This window comes from Mobula birostris, chromosome 6, assembly GCF_030028105.1.
Source record: "Mobula birostris isolate sMobBir1 chromosome 6, sMobBir1.hap1, whole genome shotgun sequence".
In the NCBI taxonomy this organism is placed as follows: Eukaryota; Metazoa; Chordata; class Chondrichthyes; order Myliobatiformes; family Myliobatidae; genus Mobula; species Mobula birostris.
In genome coordinates this window covers 20,084,170-20,098,317 of record NC_092375.1, presented here as the reverse complement: position 1 = coordinate 20,098,317, position 14,148 = coordinate 20,084,170, and the positions used below count along the sequence as shown (strand labels likewise).

The 14,148-nt window shown below is 40.5% G+C and overlaps 1 protein-coding gene across 1 annotated transcript in view; it reads right to left on the bottom strand.

The window, feature by feature from the left end:
• The window catches only part of LOC140199731 (lebercilin-like protein), a 58,033-nt gene that overhangs the window by 9,817 nt on the left and 34,068 nt on the right, over nt 1-14,148 (bottom strand). Inside the window, exons 4-6 of the mRNA XM_072262208.1 lie at nt 10,386-10,523; nt 4,550-4,631; nt 14-120 (exon numbers count right to left, since the gene is read on the bottom strand). Coding sequence (XP_072118309.1) covers nt 14-120; nt 4,550-4,631; nt 10,386-10,523 — 327 coding nt within the window. The remainder of the gene's footprint in view (nt 1-13; nt 121-4,549; nt 4,632-10,385; nt 10,524-14,148) is intronic.

The following is a 14,148-nucleotide window of genomic DNA, read 5'->3' as shown; positions in this document are numbered from 1 at the left end:
TCAGAATGGTTACCTCGCTGTCGATGGTGTTCTTCTCTACATTTGGGAGGACATTGTGTGGAGAAAAGGAATTGATGGGAGAAATACGTTCTTCTGTCTGTATTGCTTTGGCTATGTTTGCTATGTAACAAACAGACAACAATTAACGAAGCTGTGGAATCTGCCAAAGGCGAGATCAAAGCAAAATTTGTGGATATTAGCTTTTATTCTATCGCAACACATTCAAACAGCGTTAATTCTTTCACAATTTTGACTGAAGTGCAGCCAAACTCATTGGAAATTATACAATGCCATATGTACCAGAATATATAATTGAACTTAAGTAGAACATAGGGAAGACTAACATCAGTCCTTAAAAACTAGCACAAAAATAATTCAAGTGCAAATAAGGGCCAATTAAATAGCAGTAATATTTATGCATCCATACAGGGAGACATACAGAGCTACCAGAGGAAAGGGTTAAACAGGTACAAGAACAACTGATAAAAGACACTAGGGCAGGACACTAGGATAGGAAAGATTTTGAAGGATATGGGCCACCTGCAGACAAATGGGACTAGATTGAATTGGCATCTTGGTTAGCATGGGCCAGTTGGGCTGAAAGGCCTGTGACCACAGTGTAGATCTTTACGACTCCACAGTTGAGATATTTGGCACAATACCATCTTAACTTTGGGCTCTGATGGTTCACTCTTGCTAAATTGAAAAATGTAAAATGTAAAACTGTAATGGAGGAAAATCATTCATCTATTAGGCAGAACATTTTTAAAGACACAGTAAAGGACTTATGGGATAATGGGATAAATAGGGGAATATAAAAGGATTCAGAAGCTAATTGGATGCTGTGTATTGATGGATTTGGTGGGTCAGTAAATTATTTATTGAACAAGAATGTATCAAATGGTTTTCCTTCTTCCTAAAATTTTCTCTACATTCAATTCACAAATTCCATAAAATCAGGAGCAAAATTGATGTGGTATACTCAGTTACATTGCAAAGCAAAAACTTTGGATGATGGAAATCTGATATAAAAACAGAAAATACTCAGCGGGTCAGGCAGCATATGTGGAGAGAGAAAAAGAGTTAGCGCCACAGTTCAATGTCCACTAGTGGTTTCAGGCGAACCACTTTCTCTCATACAGCACCGCCACCATTTGCATCATTCTGACTCTCATGGTCTCCAATCCATAACAGATATTCCCCTAATGTCCCTTCCATCTTTCCTTCTTTGCTGCAACTTAAAATATGCTTAATTTCTAAATTATTGATGAAAGTTCATTCAGTTGGAACAGTTGGTTCTCCAGCATTTCTGTGATGTAACTTTGTCTGGTTGTTTCTCCTCCTGACTGAATTAGGGTTAATCCTCTCTCAATAGAAATGATAGGGAAAGAAATATACCTTATATCCTTTACAAACTTGGCATACTATAGATATCCTTAGCGTTTGTAAATATTAAGATATTAAAAACAGATTATTCAATAAATGCTAAACATTTGCGGGCCTTTTGGTGGTGAAATGGGTCAAGCTGCAACCATTTTCATTCATAGGATTAAAATAAAACCTATTTTATTTCATGTTTTTGCGTTTGTGTGTCTTTGGTCAGTGGTGGTACAATGGCACCCCTTAGTGTTCAACTGGTGAATTACTGCAGCCGCTCTGATCCTTCAGCACAGTGAAGTACTGCAACTGCACTACATACACAACCCACCTATGAACTCCATTTTAGTGCATAAGAGAAAGATGTCCGATTGTTTTCCCGTCCTTCCCAGTTTCTCATCTTCCTGATAACATCTCCATCTGTTAACCGAATGGTGTATTGACTTCCATTTTCTTCCCGTACCGCAGAGCATCTGCCCGACACCAGCGTTTTTCGCTGGATTTACCTTTGATGCTCAGAGCAAGCTCCGGTTTTCTCGCATTAGCATAGGCTTAAGCTGGTGATGGTATTGTCCGCTCAGTTGTCTCTGATGTCTATTAGATTCTACGAGTGGTCCAATGGAGCACTGCATCTTTCCACATTTTCCCAGCACTCTGACTGGAAACCTGTCCCTCACTAAACCTGTGTAGTGTTCAACCCTGGTTCAAGATTATCAGACCCATTCAAATTTATGGGAGAAATCAACTTCTGAGAAAACAAGTAGAACTACTACTTTTAAATAATTGCTTAAATGAAATTTGCGTAAATATCCACGTGCTTGCCTGCATTTAACTGCAAGTGTGTGTGTGTGTATATATATGTATATGTATGTGTGTGTATGTGTATATATATATATATATGTTTATGTTTATATCTGTGTATGTTTTAGTCTTACAACTTTATTAAAAGAGTGCTGATGAATGGTCTTGGCCTGAAACGTCAACTGTTTACTCTTTTCCCTTGATGCTGCCTGGCCTGCTGAATTCCTCCAGCATTTTGTGCCCGTTGCTTGGATTTCCAGTATTTGCAGATTTTCTCTTGTTTGTAATTTTAACACATTTTATTTTGTAGATGTTGAATAGACAGTTGCTGCTGAGGGTGGAGCCTTGTCTATTTAGAACATAGAAGATTACAGCACAGTAAAGGCCCTTCACCCTATGACATCCGATCTTTTAACCTACTCTAAGATCAACTTAACCCTTTCCTCTACCTAGCCCTCCACATTTCTGTGATCCATATGTCTGTCTAAGAGTCTCTTAAATGTCCCTAATGTATCTGCCTCTACCACCACCCCCGACAGGGTGTTCCACGCACCCACCACTCTCAGTGTAAAAGAGGTACCTGTGACATCACCCCTATCCGCTCTATCTGTGCCCCTCTTGTGCACGTCTACCGAGACATTTTGCCAGTGCAGCCGATTGGTCACACTGAGATAGCCAATATCCTGAGCCGATGTAGGCGTCTGTAACTGCAAGGAGCAGTCTGACCTAAAGGTTAACTCAGGGCAGCAGAGCATCTGCCCATAGCCAAGATTTCACAAATAGCACAGCATGTTGAATAATGAAATGGGGTTAGACAATTAGGCTTGTAGTTGTTATGATGCAAAGCACAACTATTTATTAACTATTTTACTTATTGTTGGTTAACTAGGAGTCGAAGGTGCAAGCAATCTAAACAAAACATTAAACTCTCTAATCTTCTTTATATACTGCCAGAGTAGCACACATAAATGCTGGAAGAATTCAGCAGGTCAGGCAGCATCTATGGAGGAGGAATAAACAGTTAATGCTCAGGCTGAGACTCTTCATCGGGACATATACTGCTAGATCTCCTTTGGTATTGCTCATTGAGGATTTTGGTAATATGGGTAACTCCTATTTAAATAATATTAAAATACATATCAAGAGTATAATGAAGAGACAATAACAATTTCTTATATATTTTGTATATCTATCAGAGAATCTCTATCATCTGATATGTGAGATCTGCCAGACAAAGCTGAACAGCTCAGACTGGCTTTCCCTCACTGAAGTGTGGACAAGGTGATATGCTCAGTAGCCATTCTAATATTAACACCACACCATTTTTCACTCATTCATGGGACATGGACAGCACCAGCCAGCTTTTATTGTCCTAATTTGACTCTAATAAAGTGGCCACTGAGTGTAGATATTTATCGTGAATAAAATCTCGTTCTGAAATAGAAAAAAAAATCAGTAATTCCTTTAACTGAGTGTCTTACCAGGCCTTTGACAAGACAATTAACTGAGTCTATGAACTAACTACATTGCTACATTTGGATTGACACATTAGCCATCCCAGACAGAGACAGCAGATTTCTTTCTCTACAGTACACGAGCAAACAGGATATCAGAGGATTGGTGAGATTGCTCCTCCTTATCACAAGAACATGCTCCAACAATCTCTAATCTACTCCTATCTAGAATGCAGAAATCTAATTATAGAGTCGTAGAGTGCTACATACACAGAAACAGGCCCTTCGGCCCATCTAGTCAGTGCCGAATTACGACAACGGAGTCTTGCTAAAATGGGATTGACTTAAGTCTTTCGTCCAGCGGCCAGAAAAGTTAGCTGCAGGCTTTTACATGGAATGTCTGGGGCAGCATGGTAACATTGCGGCTTGAGTAATGCTATTCCAGCACCAGTGACATGGGTTCAATAATGCCATGGTCTGTAAGGAGTTTGTATATTCTACCTATGACCACATGGGTTCCCTCTGGGCTGGTAGATCAATTAGTCATTTGGGTGTAATTGGATAGCATAGGCTCATTAGGCTGCACGGGTCTGTTGCATGCCTGTATCTCTAAATAGATTTGTAGTTGCATATCCAATTTTTAATTTTTAAGACCCACTTGAGTGTGTGTGTGTGTGTGTGTGTGTGTGTGTGTAAGGGGAGGGAGTTAATACTGAGGCCATAACAGTGGGAATTTAACTCTTAACCCTTTGATACAAAAGTAATGATACCATTAGCAACAAAGTCACAGTAACTCTGGTACTGGAGTATGCCTTACAATGATTCTCAATCAAATCAAAGGTTAGGTAAAAGGCTGTGAATGACTGCTATTGAATAACATTATAATAATCAATATGAATGCACCCAGGTTGATCTACCTTTGCGTCTTGGTGATGATGACTTATTCTTTGTGATCCGATTAACATAGATATTTCGAGCTTCCAAGAGCCTTTCTTTCTCCTGAAAGATTTAAAAATTTTTATCAGACATAAGCTCAGTATAATCATATGTATCCACTATCATCTAGAAGGATGTTCTGTACACTTAAGGTTCAGAGTAAGCTATTTTAAAAAAGGAGCCAAAGTCTTCCAATAGCAAAACATTTTTGTTCCCTGTTTTCTGCAGAAAATTTCTGAGTTTAGTTGGCGTTTGCTGGAGACAGTAAATTCAGATGTTGCAGCTATGTAGTGTTAGCATGCCTTAAGGAAGAAGGATATTACAAGAGGAAACCATAATCTGCTATGGATTATTTTAGTGAATGATTGATAATCAATGCAGATTAAAAGAGCAAGCTGTCTACCATGCTGGCATGGCATAAGGAAACCTGTTACTGGGGAAAGGAGGGATTGTAAGAGCCAGTATTTGAATGAAGGGTACAGTTGAAAAATCATAAACTCAAAGGAGTCTGCAGATGCTGGAAATCCAGAACAACACTCACAAAATGCTGGGGGAATTTAGCAGGTCAGGTAGCATCTATGGAGAGGAATAAACAGTTGACATTTCGGGCCGAGACCCTTCATTAGGACAGACAAAGGGTCTTGACCCAAAACAACAAAATTGGCCTGAAAACGTCCACTGCTTATTTCTCTCCATAAATGCTGCTTGGCTGGCTGGGCTTCTCCAGCATTTAGTATGACATTTGAAAAATGATTTTTCTGTTGATTTGCCTTAGAAACCATAAACTATCTTGATTGACATTCGCTTTCAGATTTGCCCCAGATGCTAAGTTTCACCAGTGTCAGAGGTCACGTTTAACAAATTACCAAGAATAGTAATGCCACATCCAGGCAATTTGCAGGTTATAACAGGGTCCCATTCCTGAGAACTGTTTGTAATCTGAAAAAATTCTAGTCAAAATTGACAAGTACAGTGTGAAGGAGAGAAAACAACTGTGACAAGTTCTTATTTGCCAAGTAGGTAAAGCTGGCAGCAAGTCTATCTGCCAGTCTCCTGTACCAATGACAGTAGAAACATTTACTCCAGACCAATATCCTATAACTGGAGGTAAACTGAGGCAAAACTTCTCATGTGAAAGATATGATATGTTGTGGATCTCTCTCTAAGGTAAATAAATGTGCTCAAGGTTATTTTTCACCTTCTGACTCAACTTGACATAACATGAACACAAGGAAATTTATTTCCCAGGGATAAGATTTCACAGATAGAAAGATAGAACTGAGAATTTAGAAATTCTTTGTATAGAAATTGTGATCTCTGCTTGCAAAACATTGTGCACGTTCCAGGATTGAAAGAGCATTTGATGGTTCTGGGCCTATAACTGGAATTCAGAAGAATGAGGGGTGACCTCATTGAAACCTATTGAATGGTGAAGGGCCTCAGTAGAGTGGATGTTTCCTATGGTGTTGGAGTCTAGGACTAAAGGGCACAGCCTCAGAATAGAGATGAAGAGGAATTTCTTTAGCCAGAGAGTGGTGAATCTGTGGAATTCGTTGCCACAGCCAGCTGTGGAGGCCAAGTCAGAGGGTATGTTTAAGGCAGAGGTTGATTTTTTTTCTTGATTGATCAGGTCTTGAAGGGATATGGGGAGAAGGCAGGAGAACGGGGCTGAGAGGAAAATTGGATCAGCCATGATGAAATGGCAGAGCAGACTCAATGGGCCAAATGGCCTAATTCTGCTCCTACATCCTATGGTTTTGTGATGTAAACATAAGTCAAGAAGATCCTGGATTCCATTATTAGACTATCTTGAGTTAGCTGAGCTTAGAGAAAGATAATTTAACATGGGCGGCACAGTCGCAGAACAGTTAGCACAATGCATCTCGGGGCATCTTGGAGTCCAATTCCAGCACCGCTCTGTAATCCCAGCTGGTCAGCACATTTCCCTGCCTCATCAACACTGGACTCAGTCTCCTTTCAGACCACTACTCCTCCTCTCAGTATGAATCAAGGACAGCACCCTGTGTCTACCCATTAAAAAGCAAGAAATATGCAAGGTTAAGTAGGGATGGAATTAAATGTAAAATTATGCTTACTTTTTTCAATGCTCTTTCGTACATCAACTGTGAAAGTTTTGTTTTGGTCACAGAAATAAATGTGTTATTATTGCCAACTTACTTTTCATTTTCAATCTTAGTTTTATTTCAGCTTTACACTTTGTATGGCTACACTTTTGAAAGTGATTAACAAGAAAGCAAAAACTTCAACAAATGCAGCTTTATTCTCATTTCAGTCAATTAGAACCTTATTTCGGCCACTTTCTGTAATATTTCTTAGCTGACTAACTCCTTAACCAAATGAAACAGTATTTTTTATTAAGAGTTCACTGAGGTAAATTCTTCCTTTGATCCAAATTAGTGAAATTGGCAGCATTATCATCTCAGAATGTCAGGCTGCTCACTTTTGCAAAGAGAAATATTTGCACTTTTATCTGAAAAGGACTAATCACTGATACATTGTTAAAACCTCTTTAGTACTTGGATAGTTAGCTGGGTTAAAATCACACTTAGAGAACCACTTTTGCATTTACCCTGTGGTAGCATTGTGGTTGTTACTGGACAACTAACTTCTGGGATCAAATCCCACCAAGGCAGCTGAGAAATTAAAATCAGAAATTTTAAAAAATAGTCTCAGTAATGGTGGCATAAAATTTCTGAATTGTTAGAGAAATACATCATATTCATTAAGAGCTTCAGTGGATAAAATCTGCCTTCCTTATCCATCCTGGCTACATGTGATTTCAGTTAAATGCTGTTGTCTCCCAACTGCACCCTGATTAAGCCATTAGAGTACAGTCAGACTGGGGAAGACTAATACATTTTGGACTTGCCAGCAATGTCCATAGAACATTTTACTTTAAGCTGATATTATCCATCATAGGAACAGCGGGACTAACTCTTGGGTTAGGGAGTACTTCACCTGGTCATCAATGTAGCATCCTGAGGCAAATTGAATAACTGCCCCTCAAGTTAAATTGGAAACTCCTGGAATGGTGGAAGTGCATATAACTCACACAGTAGTATTTTACTGGGGTTCTGCAAATCCCACCAGAATTATGCTGGGTAACTACAGAAATCCAGGAGAACCTCTGAAGTTATGTGGGACAATGTAAATGGACTCTCTGGCTGATTTAACTGTTTTAACATGGCATCCATAATTATACGCACACCAACATATCTAGAGCTGAAGCAACACACGCAAAACTCAGCAGGTCAGGCAGCATCTATGGAAACGAGTAAACAGTTGATGTTTTGGGATGAAACCCTTCTTCAGGACTGGAAGGGAAGGGGGAAGATGCCAGAATAAAAAGGTGGGGTGACGAGAAAGAGGCTTGCTGGAAAGTGATAGATGAAGGCAGGGTGGATGGGAAAGGTCAAGGGCTGGAGAGGAAAGAATCAGATCGGAGGGGGCAAAGGGGGAAATAGTTGGCAGGTGAGAAGAACTTGCCTATTACTTCCCCCTGGGACCCCTCCTCCTCTCCTTCCTATTGTCTACTCTCCTGTCAGGTTCTTTCCTCTCCAGCACTTGACCCTTCCCACCCCCCCTGCCTTTCCAGCTAGCCCCTTATCCCTCCCCCCAACTTTTCATTCTGGCATTTTCCACCTTCCTTCTCAGTCCTGATGAAGCGTCTCGGCTTGAGACATCCACTGTTCACTGTTTTCCATAGATGCTGCCTGGCCTGATGAGTTTCTCCAGCGTTTTGTGTGTGTTGCTATGACTTTATTAGTATTGGGTTACTGAGCCATTAATTTGTCACTATTATCAAAATGTTGTTAAATGGGATTATTCTAACTTCTGCTCATTCAACCTTAAAAGTTTTGAAGTTAAATTGATGTTTTCTACTGAACAATACTCTCTCTTCACCTCAGAAGACCACATGGCTGGAAGGTGATGATCTAATAGAGGCAGTCCCCACTTTATGGCATTTCGGATAGTGGAACTGAGCCCTGACAGAGTTCACAAATCGCTACTAGTTTGCATAACAAAAGTTTGCTCTTACAAAATTCATGTGGAAAAAAAGTAAACACACACAAAATATTTTCAACTTTTTCATAATTTCTTGATGCATTCACAGACAATACAGCTTCATGTTACAGAAAATCATGAGGCAGATTGTTTTCTAGGAACTAAGTCCCCACCTCTCCGAACATAGTATAGGGGTTGCCTGTATATAAATAGATGATCGTGTGGATTTCCTTCACTGGCTTGGTAGATTAAAAAGAACAGTGATATTGAGAATGAAGTACAGATTGAGAAGTCCTGGATTTTACTTATGACTAATAATATGTTGGTCAGCTGGCTATGAGTGGAATACTAAGATTAGCACCAGTATTTATAAGGTCAGGAAATAAATTGAGGCTCCTGCACTCCTCTGTAATCCAGTGACCCTGCCATAAAAACTTATCTATGTCAGTAGAAAAATTATATCTCGGTTGAAAGTTGGTTTCAATGACTTCCATCATACAGGCTGGTCACAGCTTTTTTTCTCCAGCAGAATAAATTCCCAATGTTAAGTATTAATGCAAGTGATTTGATATAAAGATGATGTCATATAATTCCATTTGAAAAAAAATGCTCAGTGTCCTTTTGTAAAAATGACATGAGAAGAAGACTGCCTCCAACCTATTGTGAGCCAAGATGAGTCGTCTAGGCTCATTCAGTCTGGCTTTGCCAAAGGGCTATCCCATTTCAAAGATATCACACTGACCAAAGACCGAGATCATTTGCTGCTTTTATCTGAACACCTGACCCTGGGAATGGGTATGTCACTTTGCCTCTTAAACTTTCTGAATTTACTTTACTTGCCATGTGTTTTCAAACTGAAATATAGAGGAACTCAAATACTGTGTAATATGACCGTGGAATTTTTACACTGTCCCATTAAATATTATCATTACATATAATTCAGAAAGGGCAGTAATTGGTGTCAAGTGTACAGGCTAAGACATTATAAAATAATCTGGTCAATTAACATTAATTATAATCTTATTGATGCAATACTAAGATAATGAGGAACATATAGGGGGGATGGTGGTATGGTGGTATGTTTTTACCCAGAGTGGTGGGTACATGGAATGCCCTGCCAGGGGTGGTGATAGAGACTGATACATTAGGGGCATTTAAGAAACTCTTAGTTAGGCAGGTGGATGATAGAAAAATGGAGGGCTGTGAAGGAGGGAAGGGTTAGATTGATCTTAGTGTAGGTTAAAAGGTCAGCACGACTGTGTGCACGGAAGGGCCTGTACTGGTCTGTAATATCCCATGTTCTACGTAGAAATTCTTCATCGTTCAGTGATCAGCTAGAGATCCTCCTTCTGAGGAACCTCTAATGAATTTCAATGGAAAGTTACCACTGGTGATGGTGGCATCATTGTTGGCCGTAATGGCCAATGATAGGCCGATACATCCAGCTCAGGCTCAAATCTAAAAATGTGGTGTACTGACGTGCTGCTGACAACACCCTGGGTTAGCTACAGAGAGCAGGGAGATGGACTTCATGGTGGGAAGGTGGCTTGGAGGCTGGTGATGGAGGAAGGAATGAAAAGGGATAAAGGTTAGAAAAGTAAATGACACAACTGATTAAATTTGTTTCCCACTGCATAAAAATCAGGCCTACTTTTTAAATATCACCACACAGTGCTAATATTAATTTAAAAAATGTAATATGTTTTACTGATTTAAGGATGTGCTTATGTTGCTGATTGTTGAATTTTTAAGCAAATCAATCACTGGCCAATGGGTCAGTTAAAGCAATACCGTCAGCATTTGGTTCAGGGTGCGTTGCTCCATTTCGAGCTTCTTTATCTGATCAAGTGCCTCCCGTGTCTTTCTGTGTTCTGTTGCCAGCTGATGATTGAAACTTTTACCTTTTAACTCCAGAATTCTCTCCAAGTCCTAAAGATACAGTGAAAAAAATAAGCACCTGCAGGAAAACCACGGGAATACTGCCATTCAGGACAATACTGTGTTCAGACAACCTTTACTTTCCTGAACTTCAGGCTCATCAGTAGAATAAATCCACTGCCACATTCAAATCTGCAATCAATGGCCAATTATGCTTTACATGAGGAGAAGATTCACCGCCAGGCTCAAGGACGCCTTCAACCCCACAGTTATAAAACTACGGAACAGACTTTTTGTACAATAAGATCGACTCATGATCTTACAATCCACCATGACATGGCCCTTGTACCTATCCAGATCATGCTCGCTTCTCGCTGCTGCCATCAGGAAGGAGGTACAGGACCTCAGGTCCCACCCCATCAGGTTCAGGAATAAGTATTACCCCTCAAACATCAGGCTCCTGAACCGGCGTGGATAACTTCGCTCACTGCAACACTGAACTGATTCAAACCTAGGGACTTACTTTCAAGAACTCTACAACTCATGTCCGCAACATTATTTATTTATTTATTTTATATATTTGCAGAATTTGTTGTATTTTGCACATTGGTTGTTTATCCATCTTCGTTTGTGTGCCGCTTTTCATGGATTCCATGAAAATCAATGAGAAACTGCACACAAATAAAGATTCTTTGTATTTACTGTGAATACCCGCAAGAAAATGAATCTCAAGGTGATATATGGTGACAGATATGTACTTTGATAATAAATTATTTTTGAACTTTGAACTTTATTGCCTACCTGGTCTGCTCTTTCTCTGTAACTGTAACTCTAACACTACATTCTGTTTTTTGTTTTTGCTTTTACCTTTTGCTCCCTCAGTGTACTTGTGTGTTGAAATGATCAGTATGGATGGTAATACAAAGACTTCTCACTGTATCTCAATCTGTCTGAGGCCTCCGCTGGTCATGGTTGACTATGAATATTGCGTCCTTGCTGGTTAGAGATACAAGCCTGGGCAGTACAATGTGGAGAGCAAACTGTTGAACCACATATCTCAGTACATGTGAGAATAATAAACTAACGAACAATTACCATTTAAAAGACAGACAATTCTCCTCTAGTACCATTGCAACTAAAGGGCTCACAACTAAAACTAAAACAACTTTCCTCCAAAGTCTACTTGAATAGCACAGCAATCAAGATTTGGATTCCTGGTTAATTTTAGTGCTCACATTAATACTGTGTGTGCTTTCAGTTAACTCATCACATCATGAAGCCTGGAAGTTAGATTTCTCTCTCCTTTGTGGCTATAACCTGTCCCATTCCCACTGCTCTTCTCCCTTTACACTAATGACTGCACCTCACAGGATCCATCTGTTAAACTCCTGAAGTTTGCAGACGACACAGCTGTCATTGGCCTTATCCGAGACGGTGATGAGTCTGCATACAGATGGGTGGTGGAACGGCTGGCCTTCTGGTGTGGTCAGAACAATCTGGAGCTAAATACACTCAAGACTGTGGAGATGACACTGGACTTCAGGAGGAGCCCCCCAATATACCCCCCCCCCACTCACTATACTCAACAGTATTGTGTCTGCTGTGCAGACCTTCAGGTTTCTGGGTGTCACAATCTCCCAGGACCTGAAGTGGACACCCAAAGAGGACACTCTTATCAAAAAGGCTCAGCAGAGGTTGTATTTCCTACGTCAACTCAGGAAGTACAACCTGCCTCAGGAGCTGCTGATTCAATTCTATTCAGGAATAATCCAGTCTGTTCTCTGTTCGTCCATCACTGTCTGGTTTGGATCAGCTACCAAACAAGACAAGAATAGACTCCAAAGGACTGTCAGGGCTGTGGAAAGGATTATTGGTGTGAAGCTGCCCTCGATCCAGGACTTGTATAAATCTAGAGTTAGGAAGCAAGCAAGCAGCATCGCTGTAGACCCATCACACCCTGGGCATCATCTGTTCCAACTCCTTCCTTCTGGTAGGCGCTTTAGATCACTGTATGTCAGGACAAATAGGTAAAAGAACAGTTTCTTTCCGTATGCCATCAGTCTTATGAACACTTGAATTTTAGTCTATTATAAACCAAGTCCACCTGTACATACACAGGTATACCTCATTGTATATAGTTCACGATTATTTGCACTGTTGTTTTGTTTGCTTTTTGATTCTGTACAGTGAGAGCTCAGGGAAACCGGCATCAAATTCCCTGTATGTGTCCACATACTTGGTGATAATAAAGGATTCTGATTCATCCACTTTGTGCAAACACTGCCACAATGGGAAAGTGGCCAAAAACTTTTAAAACAGGTTAAGTACATGCAGTGAAATGGGATATTGGCTAATTGTAGTAAGATATGTCTACTGTACTCAAATCCTCTTGCAAATGCACCATTTGATTTTTGAATTTCTTGCTGTTAACTTTCAGTGATTAGAGCACAAAGGCTCTTTATTTCTCAGAACATCAACATATTTCAATCTTACACTACACTAGCCATTCCAACCAGGGGAAACATCAACTCTGCATTTACCCTGTCAAGCTCCATACAGCTTTTGTATTCTTTTTAACTCAGCAGAGGATATGATTAGCTTGGTCAATCTCTCCTAACAGGATAAATCCCCATTGCTGGAGTCAGTTTGGTGAACCCTCTTCTTCTTTGGCTATCCATCCCATAGGATGATGATGGTTCCATTCAGTAGAAAGGAACAGCGTGTGCGTGAATGGATTTTAGGTGAGTAGGGGGTTGCACAGGTCCAGACCCACCCTCTCGACATCCCCTCCTGGATCCAGCGACATGGTGGGGTCTAAGATGGCTGGGGGAAGTTCTGTTGCAGTGAATGGCTAGACCAAGCTTCGATGCAAGAGATCCCCTTTCCACGCTTCACGGCACATGGTTGCTCGTTGGCCGTTGACCCTACAAGAGGGTTCATCCGCCCTTTGACAGGTCTTGTTTTTTGTCCTGCAGGGTGTCTAGCCACCCTCCTCACCAGGCAGGCCTGGTGGGGGAGCCAGTTTAGTCGCCAACCACCTGACCATGCGACAGGTAGTACTGGGTTACATGGTACCAGTAGCACTCAGACGAGTGACCTAACCTTAACTGAACCCTACTGCACCATCACAAGGAGTTTCTTTCATAAGTAGGAAGATCTACCTTAGACCTACCGTAAAACCTTACATAAGTGCAGAAAGTCATCCACATCATCTTGCAATAAAGGCCAACATAGTGTCAGGCCTTCTCAATTACTTGCAGTAGCTGTAAATTAACTTTCAGTAATCCATGCCAAAGCACACCACAACCTGGTCATTAACACATGTTAATCTCACACCATTTAAAAAATGTGTTTTATTTTGTATCTAGTCCCTGAATAGGAATAGAGTTGGTAATACAGGTCGACCTTCACTAATCCGACTACCTGTAATCCGGTTTCTTCGATAATCCGGCTCTGATTATGCTTCATGTGATCCTTCTGTAATTCGGCATTTTCACTAATCCGGCACTCCTCAGGTCCCAATGGTGCCGGATTGGTGAAGGTCGACCAGTATAATCATCTTCTGGGAAGCTAGAAAGCACTATGCTATCAAGATGTCTCATGATGAGAAAGTGGTTCGTATAGTAGCTTAAACAGGTCGTCTGCTACTAAATATGGATTTGTATTTGGCCCTGAC